The 22,031-nt window shown below is 33.5% G+C and overlaps 3 protein-coding genes across 4 annotated transcripts; 2 read left to right on the forward strand and 1 right to left on the reverse strand.

Annotated features, from left to right (window-relative positions):
- The first annotated feature begins 442 nt into the window (after positions 1-442).
- LOC108335760 (RNA demethylase ALKBH10B) lies at positions 443-7,844 on the forward strand. The gene is made up of 8 exons (XM_017571897.2): positions 443-1,511; positions 1,648-1,770; positions 2,066-2,157; positions 2,294-2,411; positions 3,585-3,707; positions 5,432-5,544; positions 5,644-5,798; positions 6,860-7,844. The coding sequence occupies exons 1-8, from the start codon at positions 830-832 to the stop codon at positions 7,551-7,553; spliced, it is 2,100 nt and encodes a 699-aa protein (XP_017427386.1). The 5' UTR covers positions 443-829; the 3' UTR covers positions 7,554-7,844.
- Positions 7,845-8,994: 1,150 nt separating this feature from the next.
- On the forward strand, positions 8,995-14,048 carry LOC108334708 (tRNase Z TRZ1). 2 transcript variants are annotated; one of them, XM_017570627.2, is made up of 9 exons: positions 8,995-9,120; positions 9,715-9,963; positions 10,154-10,316; positions 10,419-10,489; positions 10,974-11,069; positions 12,273-12,386; positions 12,865-12,933; positions 13,020-13,094; positions 13,581-14,048. In XM_017570627.2, exons 2-9 carry the CDS (start codon positions 9,724-9,726, stop codon positions 13,653-13,655), a joined length of 903 nt encoding a protein of 300 aa, XP_017426116.1. In that variant the 5' UTR covers positions 8,995-9,120; positions 9,715-9,723; the 3' UTR covers positions 13,656-14,048. The 2 variants fall into 2 exon arrangements, with proteins under 2 accessions (XP_017426116.1, XP_052725098.1); XM_052869138.1 differs by lacking the exon at positions 10,974-11,069 and having other exon boundaries at positions 9,009-9,120.
- A 5,942-nt stretch (positions 14,049-19,990) lies between these two features.
- Positions 19,991-21,741, reverse strand: LOC108335008 (GDSL esterase/lipase At2g03980). Its single transcript, XM_017570926.1, has 5 exons — positions 21,525-21,741; positions 21,276-21,400; positions 20,702-20,947; positions 20,284-20,536; positions 19,991-20,175 (listed from the first exon to the last, which is right to left on the reverse strand). Exons 1-5 carry the CDS (start codon positions 21,739-21,741, stop codon positions 19,991-19,993), a joined length of 1,026 nt encoding a protein of 341 aa, XP_017426415.1.
- Positions 21,742-22,031: the final 290 nt, after the last annotated feature.

Genomic DNA, 22,031 nt, shown 5'->3' on the forward strand with positions numbered 1-22,031 from the left:
AATATTAATTAACAGGACAGTTATTCTCGTATACACAACTATATTTCTCCCATTATATATATTAATTTATTAACTCTATATCATATTCATACTTTTATCTCGTTTATAAGTAAATAAACCAAAAGTCAAACTCAAAATTCATATTTACAATAAAGAATTTTAGTATAATTAGTTCTTAATATTCGTATGCCAATACCGATCCCAATTATATCCATTTTTTGTGTGTGTTTGAATAAGTCAACTAATAGAAAACAAACTTTATTTTGGTGATTTCTACTAAAAAAATGTCTCCAATCAGGGTCATGTTACTTCATACAAAATAAATGTACAAAATAACTACTTTCCTAAAAAGTTAAACCAACACCCTAATAAAATAATTAAAAAACAACGAATTAGGCACATTGCATTTAATTTAATTTATACAGTGGATGCGTGGTGAATAAGCCATGAAAATTCATAATCTTCCCTTTAACATGGGCACATATCCTTAACCCAACCCTAGATCTTCCTTCTTCAACAACACCAACAACCTTCTTCCTTCTCTTCAACTCAACAACATTACCTCACATACACTTCTTTCTCAGATCTCTCCCAGATTCCCTCACACGCTTCCTCTATAAAAACACCCTACAATTCTTCCTGTGCAAGTCTTCTTCCTCAACAATATTCCTCCTTTGAGCCTCAAAACCCCTCAATTTTGCATTTCATCTCGTGGGATCCACTTGAATTGCACTGGATTTGAAATCCACTAAAAAAAATCACATTTTTCCCACTGGGTATGCTTTTTATGTGACTGTAGTGTGTAGTGCATTGTTGGCATCGAGTTCTCATGGCAATGCCATCGGGAAACGCGGTCATGCCGGAAAAAATGCAGTTTCCGGCTGGCGGTGGTGCTGCCAGTGGCGGCACTGAGATCCAGTATCGCCACCAGCCGTGGTTTGTGGATGAGAGGGATGGTTTTATCGGTTGGCTTCGCAGTGAATTCGCCGCTGCGAATGCCATCATAGACTCCTTGTGCCACCATTTACGTGTTGTTGGTGAGCCTGGGGAGTATGATATGGTTGTTGGGGCAATTCAGCAGAGGAGGTGTAATTGGACTCAGGTGCTGCTTATGCAGCAGTACTTTTCTGTGTCTGAGGTTGTATATGCACTGCAGCAGGTAGCCTGGAGGAGGCAGCAGAGGTTTGTGGATCCAGCAAAGACTGGCTCCAAGGAGTTTAGGAAGTTCGGTTCGGGGTTTAGGCAAGGGCAGCACAGGAATGAGGCTTCCAAGGAAGGTTATAATTCTAGGAATGAGGTTGCCAAAGAAGGTTACAATTCTAGGAATGAGGCTGCCAAGGAAGGTTATAGTTCTAACGTAGAATCTTTTGGTCGCGAGATAAATGCTGTGGCTGTTGCTGGAGGTGTGGAAAAAGGGACTCGTGCGATTGATAAGAATGGAGAACTTAACTCTGGTGGCAAGGTTGGGACCATGGATAACAATAGTATAGCATCTCCTGAGGAGAGTAAAGGTAAATAATGGACCTTTTGGAACATACATACACATATATACAGTATCTATGTTTGTGTATGCGTATATATCTACATATGAATGGATGTATATACCATGGTTTCAGATATGATCTCATATTTTGGTTACTTGGGCAGATGCTGTTACAAATGATCAACTTGATGGCATTTTGAATGGCTCTGTGAATTCTCAAGGATCTCTGTCTAGCTCAGAATGTGAAGCTGCGGGTGCAAATGAAGAATGTACATCAAATTCTGAAGGTTTTTGTTATTGCTAACAGTGATTAAATCTAGAGGACATAGGACTATGTTCGATTAATGCATTAATTTTTTAAATCAGTAAATAATGCTCAGGATGTGTCCCAGATCTTCCTTGTGTTTGCCTTTGGCATATAATGTCATATGCCTGTTTACTGACATGCCAAAGGAAAACACTCCCTTACTTGTAGTCACACACATAGAGTCACATTCAATTATAGGATCAGAGTCAGCATATAGACTTAATTCGCCTTGCACATTGATTCAATTATTGTGATTCCTGTGCTATGTGTTACAGGAAATGATTCACATTCTATGCAAAATCAAAATCAGAATGCTTCTACCGCGGGAAAATCTTTTACTGGCAACGAGATGTTTGATGGGAAGATGGTAGGGTCCTTTAAATGTTAGTTTGCTTTTATTAATTTCTTGTTATTTCTTTCTTGATGTCTAATACCTCTTAAATTTTCTGCCATTCCTTCTTTTAACATTCTATCTGTAAAGTGCACCTGTTTTAATATGTTAGGTGAATGTGGTTGATGGACTGAAGTTATATGAAGATTTAATTGACGGTACTGAAGTTTCAAAACTTGTTTTATTAGTCAATGATCTGAGAGTTGCTGGAAAAAGAGGACAATTTCAAGGTAAGTGTACTGTGTGTCTCATGCTAGCATGCTGGGAGGATCTGTCACTGCTTTTTTTTAACTTTCATTGATTGATATGCAGTACTCAGTGATTTTGACCATATTCTGAAAGTTGGCAGTTTCAGTGAAAAATAACAATATACTACTTTTCTGTATTCCATTCTAGTAGTTGAATAGTTGTCAACAAAGAATTATTTGGAATTACCATGATGCTAACTAACAATTGTAAAGTGGTAGAATAGCCTTTGCTTAAACTGAATCAATTACTTGTTGTAATATGCATTTTCAGACCCTTGAGCTTGTTGCGAATACACACACACACATATTTCCATTTTTATAATATTATGAATTATCATCAATAAGCACCAACACCGTCAGAATTCACCTTGCACGATTTCTATGGCTTAGATCTCCCTCTTTTTTCCTATCATTTTGTATGAATGACCTCAGATACTTAAAACCGAGTGACTTGTGGTGTGGTGTGGTATGCTGTGCTAAAGTTGTGTGAAAGTCTTATTTGGCCTCGCGTTACATTTACACTTTAATGTTTGCATGGGCAAAGAAACATTTAATGTGGTCTAATGTGATTTAGTTTTCACAATCTCTTTTAACCTAGTATTTTCAAAGCAGGAAACTTCAGGTCAATGAATTGTCTTGTATGCAGAAAATACAATTGTGATTATATTTTGACAATGGGCATTTGTATTTGTGTGTAATGCTAATTATATTTCTTATAAATGAGTAGGTTTCCATTTTCCGTTTATGGAATGTGATCTGCTACTGAATTCCGAAAGAATGAGAGAAGAGGTCATTCATTTCATCTATAGGATGTAAAGAAAGGATGCTTCTTTGGGTGCATTCGTTACTGTTGTACAAACCCCAGAATTTTCCCCTATATTATGGAAATCTGTTTTAACAGTCAATGAAGGCTGAGTCTCTCTTGTTGTAAATCCATTTTTCTAAACTTGTCTATTAGTACCCATTCAGAAGTGTTGTATTTTCCAATTTGTTGGGACATGGCTCCCAAAGATCTACCATATCATTACATATACACGCATATATTATGTTTGAATAAATGAAGTTAATTTTGTAACTACAACATTGCAGGTGCTTCTCTAATGCAAGTAGCTTTTTTTTAATATCTGCTAATTGCTAATGATTTATCTTGAATAGGAAGTCAGACATTTGTGGTATCAAAGAGGCCCATAAAAGGACGTGGAAGGGAAATGATTCAGTTGGGTGTTCCCATTGCTGACGCACCACCCGATGTGGACAATGTAACCGGAATCTCCAAAGGCATGTCATCTCATGCATATTTATATTTATTTTATACAAATCATTAGTATAGTTCATGCACTTTTGTCTTTGCAACCATGCTATTTGTCTTTCACTGCCCTCTTGCAGTACAAGTAACGATTGATGAAGTTCCACCATGCTACTCGTTCACTGGGTCTAGTAAACACAAGGCCCAAGCACTAGCATGGATGAAGGATTATATTTTAAATTAGGATCTCTATTTTATTTCCTTGTGAACCCTTGTTATTGGGCCAAGTTACTGCAATCCTGTCAATTGATATATGGGTGGGGGTGACTATCCTACAAAATTAGGACAATAGAATAGCGTGTGATGTTTCTCTTTTTTATTTCGTTGTTGGACATTTCTTTTTAGGGTAGTAGTAGTGGGTGCCTTACAAAGTGGTGCTTTTTGTCACCAGTCTACATGCTTCCCAAACCTTCCAAATATACCAATTACCTCAAAAAGCTATCCATGAGCTGTATAAATCTATGTAAGCTTTTATGGAAGCTCAAGACAACCATCATTAGCTTCTGCAACAAACCATGGACAATTGTTATGATTCCATACAGGCAACCATGGATACTCTAAAAAGCCAGGTTTCATCCCTTTGTACTAACATCTACCTCATTACAATTGCCCCACAACCTTGGTATTTCCCTGCTCATTACTACTGCCTCCTTATGGAATGTTGTATTCCCCTATGGTCTCTCAACCTATTCCACCTCCTCCTCAACCCCATAGTTATACCATCACCATGATTCCTCTTGCTCCCTCCCCTCATGCTTCTTTTGCATCTTAACAACCCTGCCCTATTTACCCTTTCTCTCATGCCACTACACCCTTATACCTGCATATGACCAAACCCCATATATCCCCAAAACCCTCACATATCTTCTCTTGTTGTATGAGGTCCTCTTACAGACTAACATTTATACATGGCTTATTTCTATATTAAGGGCCTCTTAGTAGGTATAAATGGAAGTATCACAACTCGCAGTTTACCATTCTAAGGCTTCAGAAATCTGTTTCCATACTCTTATAAACATTATCAGGTTGGACTCTTTAAGCTACGACAATATTGTTCCATGGCCCACTATCAGGAAAATTTTGAGGAGATTTGCATTAGGGTACTGGATTTACCGCCTGAGGTTATACTTAACTGCTTCATTTCAAGCTTATCCCACATGTACCAAGCCCACTTCCAATGCAACTGTTGGTGCTTTTTAAACTCTTTGATCAATGCACAAGATCAACCCAACTCATTAATCCAGCATCTTTCCTCAGATTGGTCCATCACACAACCAACACCAGCCTCTCAACCCACGGCTATACCTTTTCTTGTGGCAAGCCCGACACCTCACCCTACTGGCCCAATTTGTCCCTCAATCACCATGCCCCACTCAACCTTGAGGGCAAGGTTTCTATTGAAGTGGAGGGTATTGTTACGGGACCTATGGTCAGTGGGCCTAGTGGATGCAGGGTCTCAGCACCAGTATGCATGAGATGAAATATTATATTTTATGTTAGCATTCTATTTTATGTTCTTATGGACCCTTATTATTGGGCCAAGTTACTGTAATCCAGCCCATCATTATACGAATGACTGTATCCTACAAAATTAAGACAATGAAAAATCAATTGTGTTTTGTGTTCTTTTTGTTTTTGTTCATTTCTTTCTAGAGTAGTGGTTACGGTTGCCTAACACACCATTTGAATCTCACAGATAAGAAAGTAGAATCTATACCTTCTTTGTTCCAAGATATTATTGAGCGCTTGGCTGCCTCACAAGTGATGACTGTGAAGCCTGATGCTTGCATTGTGGATTTCTTTAATGAGGTTGCCTCTTTTCCTTTGTTTTTTGGGAGGGTTGGGAGGAATTTAATTTATAACTGTGTAATATATTTTTACGTAACTTGGTATTGCAATCATCTGTAGGGTGATCATTCACAGCCTAATAGTTGTCCACCTTGGTTTGGAAGGCCTGTTTGTACGCTTTTCCTAACTGAATGTGACATTACTTTTGGGAGAATAATTGTCTCGGACCATCCTGGGGATTATAGGGGTGCAGTCAAGCTTTCTCTTTTACCAGGGTAATATTTGTTAACCTTATCTATTTTTTGCGAGTGGTTCTGTTATTTTTATTTGTCCATAGGATCACATTAGCATCATAGAAGCCAATGAAATTGTGTTAATTCAATACATAATTGTCTGTACTCAACAATTGATTTCTATTACAAGTTTTAGTTAGACCTAGATCTAGTTGAGTCCATAGTAGCTATTAGATTCTAAATTCACTGGAAAACAAAAGCCCTCATTGCCTTCATTTTGACTTCGATCTTTAATTTTTTTTTAATACGGTGTTAGTTATTTATGTTAAAGTCTGTAGTTGATAAATCTATCTCTTGATGTTGAGTTAATCCATGAATAACAACATCCTTTAGTTAATCCATGAATTAGATGTTTGTTTCCACTCGAAATAAAGCCATGTGCATCAACAAATTTTAGTTACTTTGATACACTGTTGAAGATACGTTTTCTGAGGATTTGTATTTCTTTCTTAAAGATGAAATCTGTTTCCTATTATATTATTGTAATTGTAGTTCGACTCTGGTTCTAGAAAACGTTTTCTCTGCCATGAGACATATGCTGACAATATTTGTCATTGGAGTGAAGTTTTTTCAACTATTACTACAGCCTTCTATTTTTTTGAAAATGGCTTTTGTTGAACTTGAATTTTTCTCTGCTTTTACATTTGCTGATGCAGCATAATGCTGCTTGCTATGCCCTCTATTCTCATTCTATACTGAATACCTGAGGAGAATAATGTACAATTTAAAGCAGTGGTTTTGTGATGTGGTAACCATGACAGATACTTTTCAATTGCCTTGTTTTGTGTTGATTTTAAATTTTTATACCAATACTGATTAGATTGCAACAATTATTAAATATTCTTTTGCATTTCTTATGTTTATAAAGACTTATTTTCATATTTCACTCAAAAATTCTCTTTTGGCTAAAATTTTATTATTTTAACTTGAGATCAATTTTATCTGTTATATTATAGTCTGTCATGTTAGTGATTTTTAAATTTGTTGGATTTCCCTGTGGTGAGCTCTCTCCTGATATGACCTATTTACTCTGGCAACCGAAGGTCCCTTCTGGTGATGCAAGGGAAATCAACTGATTTAGCTAAACATGCACTTCCTTCTATTCACAAACAACGGATACTTGTGACCTTCACAAAGTCCCAACCAAAAACTTCTCTGCCAAGTGATTCTCAACGACTTAGTCCGCCGTTGACATCTCATTGGGCACCACCACCGAGCCGAAATCCCAATCACATGCGCCATCAATTAGGCCCGAAGCATTATCCCACTGTTCCGGCAACCGGAGTACTGCCGGCGCCATCCATTCGAGCACCTCCAAACAGTATGCAGACATTGTTTGTGCCAGCAGCAGTTGCACCTCCCATTTCATATCCTCCAGCTGTGCCAATTCCACCTGGTTCAACCGGATGGGCCTCTGCTCCTCAGAGGCATCCACCTCCACGAATGCCTGTTCCCGGCACAGGAGTCTTCCTCCCTCCACCTGGCTCAGGCACCACTTCATCTCAACACTTACCTGACGGGAATCCCAGCGGGGAAAACACATCATCAGCCATGTCGGGAAAGGAAAGTTGGAAATCTAACCATAACACCACAAATTCTTCACCAAAAGGTAAAGTGGATGGAAATATGGTAGGTAGGGAAGAATGCAATGGAAATGCAGATGGAACAGAGGGTGAGGGTGAAGATGTAGTAGGGAAAGAAGACGAAAGCAATGAGACGAGCGATGCAAAGCATTGAGCAATGTGAGATAAGAAGGAAGGCTTAAAAGGGTATGGTAGCAACATTATGAGTATGAAGCAAATGTAAAGAGCGGCAACATTCAACACGTCACACGATAGAATACTGCAAAAGAGAGAACAAGGGAAGGAGGCAGGGCTTTTTGATTCACTTCTTAATCCTTTTGTTTTCTCCATTCCTTTTTGCTTGTCTTATTATATTAACTTTTACAGCAAGGGAAACCCATTCTTAATTCAGATTTTATTTTTCCTACCTTTGAAATTATTTTATACATTTTTGCTGTTCGTGCTATTGTTTTCTTCTACTATTTTCTTTATTTTTATCTCTATTAAAGCTTACTGCTTACAATATGTGTGTGAGGTGTGTGTCTTGTTGGAAATTCTAAATTCTAATGATTTTTTCTCATTTCAAGACAAGAGTGCGTGCAACCAACCATAAGTAGAAATTCTAATATAAAATTTATTCTATTTTTTTTATCTGCAAAGTTAGTCTAATTTTGCTTACAACAATAAGAAACTCTATTTTAAATTTTATTTTAATCTTCTTCACTTGTTCATTACATGACGATTAGTACACGCTAATATCTACCGTCATTTCTTCTTTAATTGATCCATCATAAAGAGAAAATTTGGAATTAAGAAAATGATTTGAAATACATAAAATGCTTTACAAAAGACGTGTAAGAAATATATTTATGCAAGGAGATGCTTCTCATTTCTTTTCTTTACTTGTTATATATTGACTGTCTATTTATGGTTTTAATAGAAAATAAATTATAATTCATTTTATATGTAATTATAATTAATTTAAATATATATACCTAAATATAAAAGATTTTTCTTTTTTTTTTGTAAAATTTTTCTGTTATTTAATTTTTTAAAATAATTATTATTTAAAACTAAAAGAGTTAAATATGTTTTTAATCATTGAACTTACTTTCATGTAAAATTAAAATTGTCATTTTTTCAAATTTTGATATATTTTTGTTTTTAATCTTTAAAAGTAAATAAAAATATTTTTTTTAATATAATAATATTAAGTATTTTAAACTTGTTAAACCATATTATAGATTAACATTTAAATTAAAACATGTTAAAAACAGTATAAATAAGTTAAACATTATGTTAAAACACGATTAACACGTCAAAAAATTTAATAAAATAAATTAGAAGGATTATATTTATTTATTTTTAAAGTTTGAAATATAAATATATCAAAGTTGAGAAAAGAAACATAAATAACTTTCAATTTTTTTCCCTTTAAATGATCTTAATTTAAATTCAATTATTAGAGAGTAAATTATAAAAAATGTGTACATAGAAATCTTCTATATAATAATAGAATATAGATAACAACATGGATGAAATAAGATAGATAATAAGTAATAAATATATTAATTAGTGAAGGCCTATTAAAGATTTTATTATTTCATTTTTACTTTAATAATTTAAAAAATATAATGTGGTGATCTCCCACTCGTTCTTTACCCACTCCTTCCCTCTTTTCTCCTCCGACCAACAACTCGGCGATCTCACCAAGCTCCTCCACTCCTCATCGCTGTCACTCGGTTGGTTCCAATAGCTCTTGTTACAACCTAATTCCTTCCTTTCTTTCTTTACTTCCGGTTTTTAATATGAAGCAAATGAAATTAAATGATTGGGTGCTCTAACAAATTTACATATTACTGAGTAAATTACTACTATTTCGTTGCGACATTATTGATGCAACCATTTGAAATTAGGCCTTTCTTTTGTTTGTCTTCTGATGCGTCATCTGTTCGAGGCAATATGGATTGCCATGCTAGCAACCTAATTTGAGTGATAATGTTATATGGGTATTTAGTTTTAGGGTATAGTTTAATCTGGTAGAACTTTTAAGTGGTGTCTAAAACAGTGTCTGCCACTGTATCTAGCTTTATCACTTGTGTGGTACTTCAGATTTCAGAATTTTGTATTTCAAGTTTAGTCAACAATAGTTGTGGGTTTTGGTAAAGGATGATAGTATATTTTCATCTCTTGTATTTTTGGTGACATTCTAAATTTTTATTCGATTGTATTTTCCTTTTTACTCACTGTTATCAGTGGAATACTATTCATTATGTTATTTTCTACTTGGATATTCTCACCCTCTCTGCTCTTTATCTCCATCTTCTCTTGTTCAGTTGTTGTTCATGGAAGCCGGAACCGAGGTACTAACCTCAGCCAGAGAAATTCGAGGCTCGGACAAATCTTCAAAGACAGCAAAGGATTTGGAGATTGAAGGATATCCTGTTGGGGGTTTGTCCATTGGAGGCCATGAAACATGTGTACTTTTCCCCACACTTAAAATAGCATTTGACATTGGTCGCTGCCCACCTCGTGCTGTTTCCCAAAACTTCCTTTTGATCTCCCATGCTCACATGGATCACATTGTTAGTTTCTTTCTTTGGATCATCATATCACATTCATGCCCAAGACTCAGTTTTTGAATTTTTGATTCACATATATATAAAATACTGTAATGTTTATTTAGTCAACAAATAATTTTTCTGTTTTTTTCCCTTTAGATAAATATTTTTAGAAATGGAGCTTTATCGAGTGAGTGATTTACTTTTTTGACAGGGAGGGCTACCGATGTATGTTGCCACACGTGGTTTGTATCGAATGAAGCCCCCAACAATTATTGTACCAATTTCAGTAAAAGAGGATGTAGAGAAGCTTTTTGAGATTCACAGGAAAATGGATCAATCAGAACTTAACCACAACTTGATTGGCTTGGATGTAGGTAATTATTTGGTTGTCTCAATTAAAGTGCTGCACTACACAGTTGAATTTTATGTCTCTCATCTCATGTATTCTTTTGTTGCTAATTCAAGAGTTATTGCAGGAGAAGAGTTTTATTTGAGAAAGGATCTTAAAGTAAAAGCTTTCCGGACTTACCATGTAATACCTAGCCAGGTAGCCAGCCAGACAATTTTTTTCTTTTTGGTCTTAAGATAATCACTACTTGTCCTTGTTTTTAAAAAATATGTTCTGGCTATTGATTTTAGATTTCTGATGATTTTTAATGGTGAAAGTCACAAACTTGAGTTCTTTTAAATTGTTTCCACTTGAACCTATTAGAAAGACCACAGTGCATTGTTTTTGAAGCTTTGGACTGTTAAGAATATAAAGAACCTTCATTTTATGTTAAATTCATGCTTTATCTTTTTGAAGTTTAAACTTGCATTTTTAGTAGTGCAAACATATGTTTTGTAATTTTAGATACGTAAAGAAGTTTTAAAATGATGTTAATTACAAAACTTTTAATAGATGTGCAATTCGTTGCACTGTTTATCACATTTTCAGCAAGCAAATCTTGAAATGACTTTTCAAGCATCCTTAAATCAACACCCGAAGCATTCCCTGGTTAGGCCTAACTATTTATGCACGTTTTTGGCAGGGTTATATAATATATTCTGTGAAACAGAAACTTAAACAGGAGTATATTGGCCTTTCTGGAAATGAAATTAAGAATTTGAAGTCGTCCGGTGAGCAGGTCAGTCTTAACTACTGTAGTAATCAATGATTTGGCAAATTGACATTTGACAAATTTAACAATCATCGGTTTGTGTCAACCAATTTTAATGCTTTTAATTTATTGTTTTATAATAGAAACCTGGTATCTTTATTCGGAAGAAATAGGGATAAACCTCAATTGCAAAGATGGAATTTCAAGCACCTCCCTATGCCTAAAGACTTAATAGATCTCCTTGTCAACGTCTTATAATTCTTCTCTATCTCAAGCCATCTGTATTTCAACCTAGCAAAGTAGCAGATTTTAAAAGTAAACGAACGTTCTCACCAACAGATATTAACCGACCTGCAACATGTTCACTTATTTTGTTGTTTACTTCTGATGACAAGTCATGAACTGACAGCATAATAACAAATGTTTCTGTGAAAGTACTATTTGAACTTGTACTGAATAGCTCAACACACTGTTTCCATGATTTATGTTGATTGGATATTATTAAAGATATGATTTGATTATGTTAGGGAATAAATGTGGAGATATGATATGATTTGATTATCATTATTAGATATTGATTTTGTTTCTTATTATTGTATCTCTTTTTCCATTATAAATAATAACAAATGTTTCTATGAAAGTACTATTTCAACTTGTACTGAATAGCTCAACACACTGTTTCCATGATTTATGTTGATTGGATATTGTTAAAGATATGATTTGATTATGTTAGGGAATAAATGTGGAGATATGATATGATTTGATTATCATTATTAGATTTTGATTTTGTTTCTTATTATTGTATCTCTTTTTCCATTATAAATAAGAATAATCATGTGTACACAATACACGAAATTCATTATATGTGCACTAATTCTTTCAATATGGTATCAAAGTAGTACCATCCTCCGTAACCTGTTTTGTCGTTAATCCTTTCAACAGACATGTCTCTATGATGTATAGTTTGTGTTAGTGTCCCTCTCAGTTCATATGTTGTATACTATATAATTCTGAAAAATTAGCGCACTATAACGTTGGTCTCATTCTTGCTATAAAGGTTTTTCATTATGTAGAGTATTTCTGCTTTAGATATGCTAAATCATATAAATTAAGTTGATAAATTTTTCGACACTAACTATTTAATTAAGTTTTCTTAAGACAACCTATGAACCATTGAACTCTGGGATATCTTTTAGTTTTAAATGCTCAACCATGCTGGGTCGTTGGCAGATAACATACACTTTGACAGAACCAGAGATTGCTTTCACGGGAGATACCATGTCAGATTTCATCATTGATGAAAATAACACAGACGTCTTACGGGCTAAAATTCTTGTATTGGAGGTGAATTACTTTATTCTATACTTTTGTGGCTATAAATTACTGATTAGTAATATAGAAGCTTTGCTAGTCATACTCCTTCCTTAAATGCTAGAAAACTTGACCTTGACTTTTTATGTAAAGGAGTAAAAGCAATTTAATTTGAACTTGTTTCTGTTGTGTTATATATATATATATATATATATATATGTATGTGTATATATATATATATGTATATATATGTATGTATATATATGTATATATATGTATGCATGTATGTATGTATATATATATATATATTGTTTTCTCTTATTTATTCTGGGGAAGAACTTGGTTCTCCTTTGTTATAGAGGGCATCTCATATCTATTTGGTTAATTCTTTCAGATTACCGTATTGCGTTCTCAATGAACTGATTCTCGTTTTTCCCTGTCTATAACTTTTGTTGGTGGTTGATATTATGGTTTTACAGCCATTTTTTCCCTTTTTCTTTTATCCATATAGTGCACCTTTGTTAACGATTCAATGACTGTGGAACATGCCAGAGATTATGGACACACTCATCTCTCTGAGGTATGCTACCTGCTGCAATCATTAAAACAAACATTCATGTATACGTGAGTGGTTTTATCATTGTGTTTCTAATTAATGTTCTTCAGATAATAAGTCATGCTGAGAGGTTACAGAACAGAGCAATCCTTTTGATTCACTTCTCAGCACGTTACACAGTAGAGGTATAACTCCACTGCTCTTGATTATAGTAAATGATACATCACCTCGTAGTCTTGGTCTTTAGATTGTGATCCTGGAAGAAGGTTGGTATAGCTTCCCGTGTTCAGTATAAGAAATTCCGATGTGGAATAGGTGCCTTCCATGTTTCAAGTTAATTAAGAAAAAAAAAACCTGAGTTTGTTATCCTTCTTATTAGCTTGTGGAATATTAGTTTACTTAGGGTCTTTTTGGATAAATTAAGGAGGAAAAATTAAAAAAGTTTCTCCATAAAGCATAAGATTAACTTGTGCATGTTAGTAAAGGTTTTGGAGAAGCTAATTCAACAGTTTTTATAAATTAATTTATACATTAACTAAAAACTTAATTTTTGTTTCTTTTATCTCTTAAATGTGTCCATGGAAAAGTTTATTCACATAGACCCTTTGTCTAGTAATACTTTTTCATAGGTACATTAATACTTTTTCTGGCGGTGCTTATGATATTTTCAGGAAATTCAACAAGCTGTAAGTGCTTTGCCTCCTAGTTTAGCTGGTCGAACTTATGCGCTTACAGAAGGTTTCTGACAAGTTGAGAGAGTTTACTTGATACATACCTGACCATGGAGGTTTAGCCTCCAAACCACCTGAGACTATTGGACGCGGGTAGAATTTATAGTCATCATAGATGATGAAGACAAGGAGAAGTGGAGTGCAGAGCAAAATCCAATGATGCATGGTATGTTTGGATTGCCGTTTGAATGACCAAAAACATGCAGTTGCACTTTCTTATAGTGAAATTGGAGGAGCAACAGCAGTTTTTGGTTGAATGTAATGCCATCTTTACGTTGGAATGAACTGTTTTCCAAACATAGGTTAAACATTATTTACCTACATTTTTATCAGGCTGTTTGTAGTAATTTTTATTTGCTATCTTTTTTATTCGTTTCATTCAGTTAAAGGAAAAAAAAATTGTGCTTCTCCATCTATCTTTATTCACTAAGCAAAAATATTTATGTATGCCATATTTATGAACTCCTCGCATGCTTATCTGTGAGGCATTTGAGAACACTAAATTTCATTTACAATTATATAGGCAAAGATCGAGAGAAAATATATCCCTCTTTAGTTTCTGTGTGACATTATTATTTGCAAAAGTGACAAATAAGTTGTGGGAGTAGATTGACATTGTTAAACTTGGAGGTAACTACAAGAGGAAATTTAATTACCAGTAAAAGTTTAGGATGATGTTTATCTGTACATTTTAGTATCTCTTCCAGTAATGACGAATAGAATATAGAAAAAATGTTTATACTATATTAGTCAGCAGTGAAAGTGGTAAAGATGAAGAATGTTATATACAATAGGACTACATAAAAAATTGTGTTGAGATTTTGTTGGACATTTAGTTTACATTTCATGAAACAGGATGCATGGTGGGCTTGGTGACTCTGGAATGGTGTATTCTGTCACCAAAGGCATTGTAGAAGGAAAACTTTGCTTCAGTTTCAGTCATTTGAACTGACATGAAACCTTGACCATCATAGAAGAATTTCACATCAGAATCACTCTCTTTAACATCACCTCTCCATGCCTTTGAACCAGCTCCACTCGTTAAATACAAAAGTGGACTGCAATCATTTTTATATTGCTTCATCAGAAACACATTTATTCAACAAAATTCATCTCTTGAATTTAGTTGATATGAACTCACATTATTATAAAATCTTGTGTAAACTGCGACGTTTATTTTTGTATATAAGAAATAATTTCAAGATTTATTAAAAAATGACAATTAAAAACGTCATATTTTTCATTTTAGCAACTGTCATATTAAAACTGTCACCGTAAACATGATTTTTTGTTGTGTCAATTATATTGAGTTACATTTTTTCAATCAAATTCAACAAAGTACAACAAAATCTATATATTTAGATTTATTACTTTCAAAATATAAGTACAACAAAGTAAAAAAAAAAGTGTTTACCCTTTCCGTACCTATTTATGCTACTTATATGTTGGAGGCAATGATCGTGACCATTTATGTACATGTACACATTGTTGCCCTGCATATTCACAAGAAATTGTTATGAATATCATACAACAAAAGCATTGCATATAATTTAAGAAAATATTATAAACATTAAATATTGTAATTCAAAAGAAAACATTATACAAATTAAATAACAAACGGTTTTTACCCTTTATTGTTGACAATAATTAGTTTATGTCTAAAGATAGAAAATATTGATATCAATTAAAAGATTCAGATAACATAATTGAAGTGAATAGTATGTTTATTATTTTTGTAAATAAGATGATACATATAATTTATTATTTAGTATGTTATGAACGATGAATTTATATTATTTTCTTAAATAACCATTAAAGTTTTTTTTATCAAAAATATGATTTAAATAAAGTAATTACTAGAGCTGTCAAAACGGATAACCCGGCCCGATCCAACCCGACCCACCACGGGTTGACCATTTAGTGAGCCAACCCAACCCGGCTCATTTATTAGTGAGCCAAAAAAATTCGAACTCGACCCGACCCACCATGGGTTGGTGGGTTAAACGGGTTGGCTCATTGGCTCGCTTAATTAACTTTTTTTTCACTCTCTTCTTCTCATATTCTTATAACATGTTACTTTGATCGATCAAATTGAAACAGTAATAATTGGACCAATTGATATAAAAGAAAATGAAACAAAAGAAATATATTGTTATATATATTCTAAGCTATCAAGCATAAAATTGTCAATTTTAATTTAATGAGACATACAAGAAACTACATATAGACGTTAACAAAAATATATACCACAAGATAAAATTGCCATGCTATAAAACAAATGATATATTCCTGAATTATTCAATCTATAATATTATCCATCTATTAAATTGGAGTCCTGAATGGATAAATACACAGTATTATGCTCTCCTGAAGCATCTTCTTCTTTATCTCCATCTATGATATTATCCAATCTATAATCTTAGGGTTTTATTTGCAGAGGGGAACTTTTGGAAAGACAGCAGCGCGAAAGGCTCTATTGCTAAGTAAAGGTTGTGCATTTTTAATAATTAATTTGATTTCAATAAAAAAATAGGATTTGAATAATTAATTTAATTTAATTAAAAAAAAAATAGGTGGGTTGGTGAGCCAACCAGACCCACCACGGGTTCAACCCGTGTGAACCAGGTTCTTAGTGAACCGGGTCAAAATTGGCTCGCATCAAAATTTTTGCATTTTTTTCCAACCCAACCCGGCTCAAACCTGTGGTGAGCCAGGTTGGCTCACGGGTTTCAACCCATTTTGACGGCACTAGTAATTACTTATAATTTTTGTCTTAGAAATATATATTTATGATTCTATACATAAAAAAGAATTTCTAAAACATTATAATCTCTTTTTTTTTTAAACTCATGTTAGATATAATTATATACTTTAACTGAATGAAGCTGACATTGGATTATCTAAATACTAAACATTAGTTTAATATTAGTCCTAAGAAAAAATAAGTTGATAATTTTTCATCATTATTCTTATGTTTAAATAATCACGCTCGTGCATTTATATAAATTAATGTGTCATGCATATTTCAATGCGTTAACGACAACATTATCAATAATGACATCTATGAGTAGTCTTTTATAAGCTTGAGAGGCTTTGTGATAGTAGTCTGTAGAGTGCGGAGTGGAAGGTGTAGTACGATGCTCAAAAGAGTGTTAGATAGGTGGAGAATGTGGCAAGTTCTGGTGAGTGTGTGTAGGGTTGTGGTAGGTAATCTGGGTGTTGAGACAAGGTTACGAGAGAGAAGGAAATTTGTTTGTGAGGTTTGGGATTTTGTTTTTCAACGGTTGGTACTTTTAAGAAGAGTAAGGTGTGTGTGTGTGATGGTTGGTTTGGTGTTTTGTTCAGGAGGGGTTTGATTAGATGATGTTTGTTTAGGTGAGTATTTGGAGAAGGTTTTCTTGAGAAAGTGTTGAGGTGATTTGTGAGGAGGCATTTGTTTGGTCGAGGGAGTTGGAGTTTGGGTAGAAGGAGTAGACACTCTTGGTGGTGATTAAAGAAGGGCTCCTGATGCTGTCCATCATGAATAGCAGACTACATTACAAGAATGCTCGATGGGATCTCCTTAACACTACTATGTGGGAAGAGCGTCAGATGATTATCCTTTGCTTTTTAGGAGGGGGCGCAACAATAATTACTTCCTTGAAGTAGAAGTACGCTTCTTGGATGATTTGGCGTGCTTTTGGACCTCTTTTATAACGAGTCCATCATCAAATTGTTAGTGTAACATCCCAAGTTTGGGAGACACTTAAGCGCATCAAAGACTAAAAGATTTCGCTACATAAAAAAAATTCGAATTACAAAATAGTACTTCCACATGAAATCTTAAATATCCAAATCCAACAACAAAAAATAAATGGTTCATTACAACTTTCATTTCTTTACATAAAAAAAAAACTCCCATTGCAAAGTCCCACTCTCGTCTATCACATAGCTCCAAAGACATCTGCATTCCTATCTGAGCTTCCTTATAACACACATTACACAATCATCGCCACAAGTACAAGAAACACAAACAAAAGTATGGTGAGCAATGCATTCAACGAAACAAACATTATAATTAAAGCAATAAAACAATACAATTCAAACCAATCATTGCATTAACACCTATGTTATATCAACCTAACTTAGTAGTTTAACCTTTTATCACTAATACCTAGTGTTAAAAAAGAAGTGCTTCGTTTCTTACACCAAGAGGGGGTGGGGTGGGGGAGGGGGGGTGGGGGTGAATTGGTGATGTGTAAAAATGATTGCTTTTAAAAACTTTTTCGCAAAGTAGGAAGTCTTTAAACTTTTCTTGAATCGCAAGTAAATTTGTATGCAATGAAACAGTAAGTGTATTCGAATGCAATGATAGTATAATCGACTTAATGCAGAGAGAAGGGATAAGAAAATTCAAACACTACAGTTTATACTGGTTCGACCAAGCCTACATTCAGTGTCCTTCCACTCAACTCGAGATGGAAGCCAATACACTATAAAGATATGAGTTTTTACACCAAGGGCTTTACAATGACCTCACGTCAAAATGTAAATAACCTCCCTAACTCACTAATCTAAGTATAGGCAGTACATAAAACAGACAAGTAGCAAGAACAATCCTCTTCTGCTGTCAACCCCTTTGAGATACCCCTCAAAGTCAAGAACCACGTTCTTCTTCCTGTATACACCACAGGGAACACCAGCAACACTCAACGTTTGCCAAAGCTTTACTTGATCATGTAGAAAGCACCTTCTTGTGCAGAACGATCATTCTTTTCTTATCAGTCACTTGCTTCACAAGAAATCCTCAAGACTTTATCACCACGATAATTCTTGATTTTTGGAGCTTTTCTCTCTTATGTAAGATCTCAAAGTACACACTGAAAAATATATGAAAGTGTCAAGATCAATTCTTCTTATAGAAATCAAATCATGAGTGTATATATAGTATAAGACAAATCAGACGCGTTTTAATCGATTATGCTATTAATCTAGTCGAATACAATTCACAGTTATAACAGATTAACAACAGTCAAATGCATTAATTGAAAGCGCAATTAATGTAATCGATTTATAATAAATGCTTGGTCAACATATTAAAAATATGATCGTTGTGACAGTTATGTCAAGCATTTAAACAATTTTCAAAACTTTAACCGACTTAGTCGAATACAAGATGCATGCAATCGATTAAGTAGAAACACTTAACATATATTTGAAAACTTTTCTTCTAAACATTCATCACAACACACTTGAAAAATATTTGTGCAAACATACGAGTTTTAATCGATTTAACCAATAATGTAATCGACTTAAAACTTGTTGTTTTGCCACACTTTAAAGTTCAAATAGCTGAAGCTAGGTGCTTGTGATTTTTCATTTCCGAAAACTCATATTATGCATACACAGATAAAAAAAACATTTCTAACACAGTAATATGCAATAATCAACACAATATGTTCACAGTTATGCTTATACAAATATAACACAATAAGCATATAAGCATGTAACATGTAACATAGTACATACACATGTGTTTTCATTAACTATGTGTTGTCATCATCAAAAACACAAATATCACTGAGATTGTGGGTTTAACTAATCATTTCTCCCCCTATCAACAATCTCAACACCTAGTATAAGGTGGTTGAGCAATCTACGTTCATAGTACATACTTGTTTCCCTTATTCCTCTAAGTTTCACAAGTAAAAACTTCAGGACATTGCACATCGAGAACTATACTCAACTTCAAGCCGAATCACAAGGCAAAACATCTTTGCCCTTCCTTGCTTCGCATAGGCTCGAGGGTACAACACCCATGCCCACTCTTAGTGCTTCTCACATTCAAAGGGAGCTCCTTTCTTGCTTCACACAAGCGAAAGGAAGACCCTACTCTATAAGGGTATTCTGACCAACTCTCTAATCGACTTCAAAGCTTCCCCTCAAAGACTATCCATTGATGTGAATATTAATAATAGAATCTCATTTATATTCTTATGTGTCAAATTTTGTAAAGTTGGAGTTCTATGCATTGCAAACTTCCACACGAATACTTAAACTTTAGTCTACATTCTTTTGAAGAAAAAACATTATTCTTAATTTTCTTTTTATCGGTAATATATATATATATATATATATATATATATATATATATATATATATATATATATATATATATCAAAATACTTGGGATCTTTCAATCCTAGTACACAATAATTATCCCAATCGAGTATCTCATGAAAATACAATATATTATGGAATTGTATTATGTATAATATAACTTGTTTATCATACATAAAGAGAAAATGAAAAACAAATAACAAACAAAAATTGTTGATGATATATTTTTATAAGAACATGGTACAAATATTTTAATATCCATGAATCAATTTTTGAATATTATAAGGAAGACATAATTGGGTTCCACCAAAGCACTCATTTGCATATATTTGATTTGTAACTTCAGTAGGATGAGCAAAGTCAAAAAAATAATATTCATTCCGATTTGCACAAGGTTTCTTTCCTTGGACACACGAGTCAAAAATATTTTTGAATCCTGAAAAATGTAATCAATAAAAGTATCAGTTATGATCATACTAGAATACAAAAAATAGATGAACTTCTTAATTATTTTTTCAAGAGATTAACAAGAGACGTTGTTTACCAAAGTCTTCAGGAGAATTTCTTATTTTCTGGGAGAAATTGTAATTATCCAAATTAATGAAGATTGAATGTGAGAGTTGGGTTTGCAACTCTTGTAGCTTCCCGGTGAGTTTGTCTGAGTAGTGTTTGACCTTTTGATTTATATCTTCATTGCATTCTTGGGAATACGGTGTCCTTATAACACATGTTGGTGTGCATCCAATTTGACCAATTCTACTTACCACAAACTTTCGAGCTCCAAGATCATAAATTCTCTGGGAAAAAGAAACAATGAAGGAAACACATTTTTCACATTCTTTGGAAAAAACTAAATACTTATGATATTTAAAATACTTAATTGAAAGGTGACATATTAAAATTTAAAAATGAATACATGTGAGAATTCAATGTATAATTCAAAACATTTATTCAAAGATTACCTTGATACGTGAAGCCAATTGTCCAAGTAGGTAATCTGCATATTTTTCTGGATTTAGATTGTTATTGGTTCCATTTGGGTACTTGAAATAATTCAACATGTAATCATTAGATCCAATTGATAAGAGATATATGGAATTGACTAAGTAATGCCTTAGTTTTGTTTTGCTATGTATGCTTCTTGGAAGATCATTGACCACAGTTGAGGTGAAGTATTCAATTTGTTTGTCTAAAGACAAGCAATCTCCCTTCATCACAAAGTAAAAATATGATGAGAAATAAATTAAATAAGAAATTTTTATTTATGAGTCAAATTTTAATGTATTTTGTAAAAGTTATATAAGACATCTTTTCAACCAACAACATTTGACCTATTTATTATATGATAGAGTTATGTAATGAATTATAATATAACTTCTTATTATATGATAAATGAAGTTTCAAAATAAATTAGAATATAAATTTCATGTGTTGCTTGTTAAAAGGATATTTTATACGACTTTCATAAAATGCAAAAACAAAATATTTGAAAAAAAATGCATATTAAAATCTAAAATCATTTATTTTGAATCTTACTGATCTGGTTGAATTCAAGATTCCACAAGAGCCAGATGCATAGTTAATTCCTGTGATTACTTTATGTCTTCCAAACTTGGGCACACCCAAGTATGGAGGTGGCATTGGCAAACCCAATCTAATAGCTACAAAAGGATAATAAATGTATAAAAATCCTGGTAATACTGTTTTCTTTATGTCTGCATGGAAACATTAAACCTCAACCAAATAAAGAGAGACAATGTTTGAGAAAGAAAGTGGTAAAGTTACCAATAAGATCAGCAAAGGTTTTTCCATTGCTAAACCTTCCTGTGGAACAGTTATTGAAGTCAATGCCATAGGGAAATGCATTTGCCTTGGCAAGTGTGTTGAGATTGTTGTTGTTTCCCGCGTCTACAGTTGAATCACCAAAAACGTACAAAGCTGGCACAATCCTCTTTCTAAAATGTGAGGCATTGGCCAAGAATGCTAATTGATGGATTATCATTATGGAAATAACCCAAAGAGTTTTCAAGCTTTTTTCCATTTTGTTTTGTTTTGGAGTAATTGAACAATGCAGATAATGTCTTAAATAATGGTTTTCGTGGTAAGCATTACTGTTTATAACGAAAAGTACAACTCAAATGTGTGTAGTTATCTCTCACGCTTCATTGTCTAATTCTTTTTTTTATGTCCAAATAGAACTTTTTTTATTCATTTCCAAATTAGGTAAAGGCTAACTTATTCTTCTTTATTCTTCCTTTTTCATATCTCTTTTTAGCTTCATCCTTCTTCATT

The sequence above is a fragment of the Vigna angularis genome, chromosome 10, assembly GCF_016808095.1.
Source record: "Vigna angularis cultivar LongXiaoDou No.4 chromosome 10, ASM1680809v1, whole genome shotgun sequence".
In the NCBI taxonomy this organism is placed as follows: Eukaryota; Viridiplantae; Streptophyta; class Magnoliopsida; order Fabales; family Fabaceae; genus Vigna; species Vigna angularis.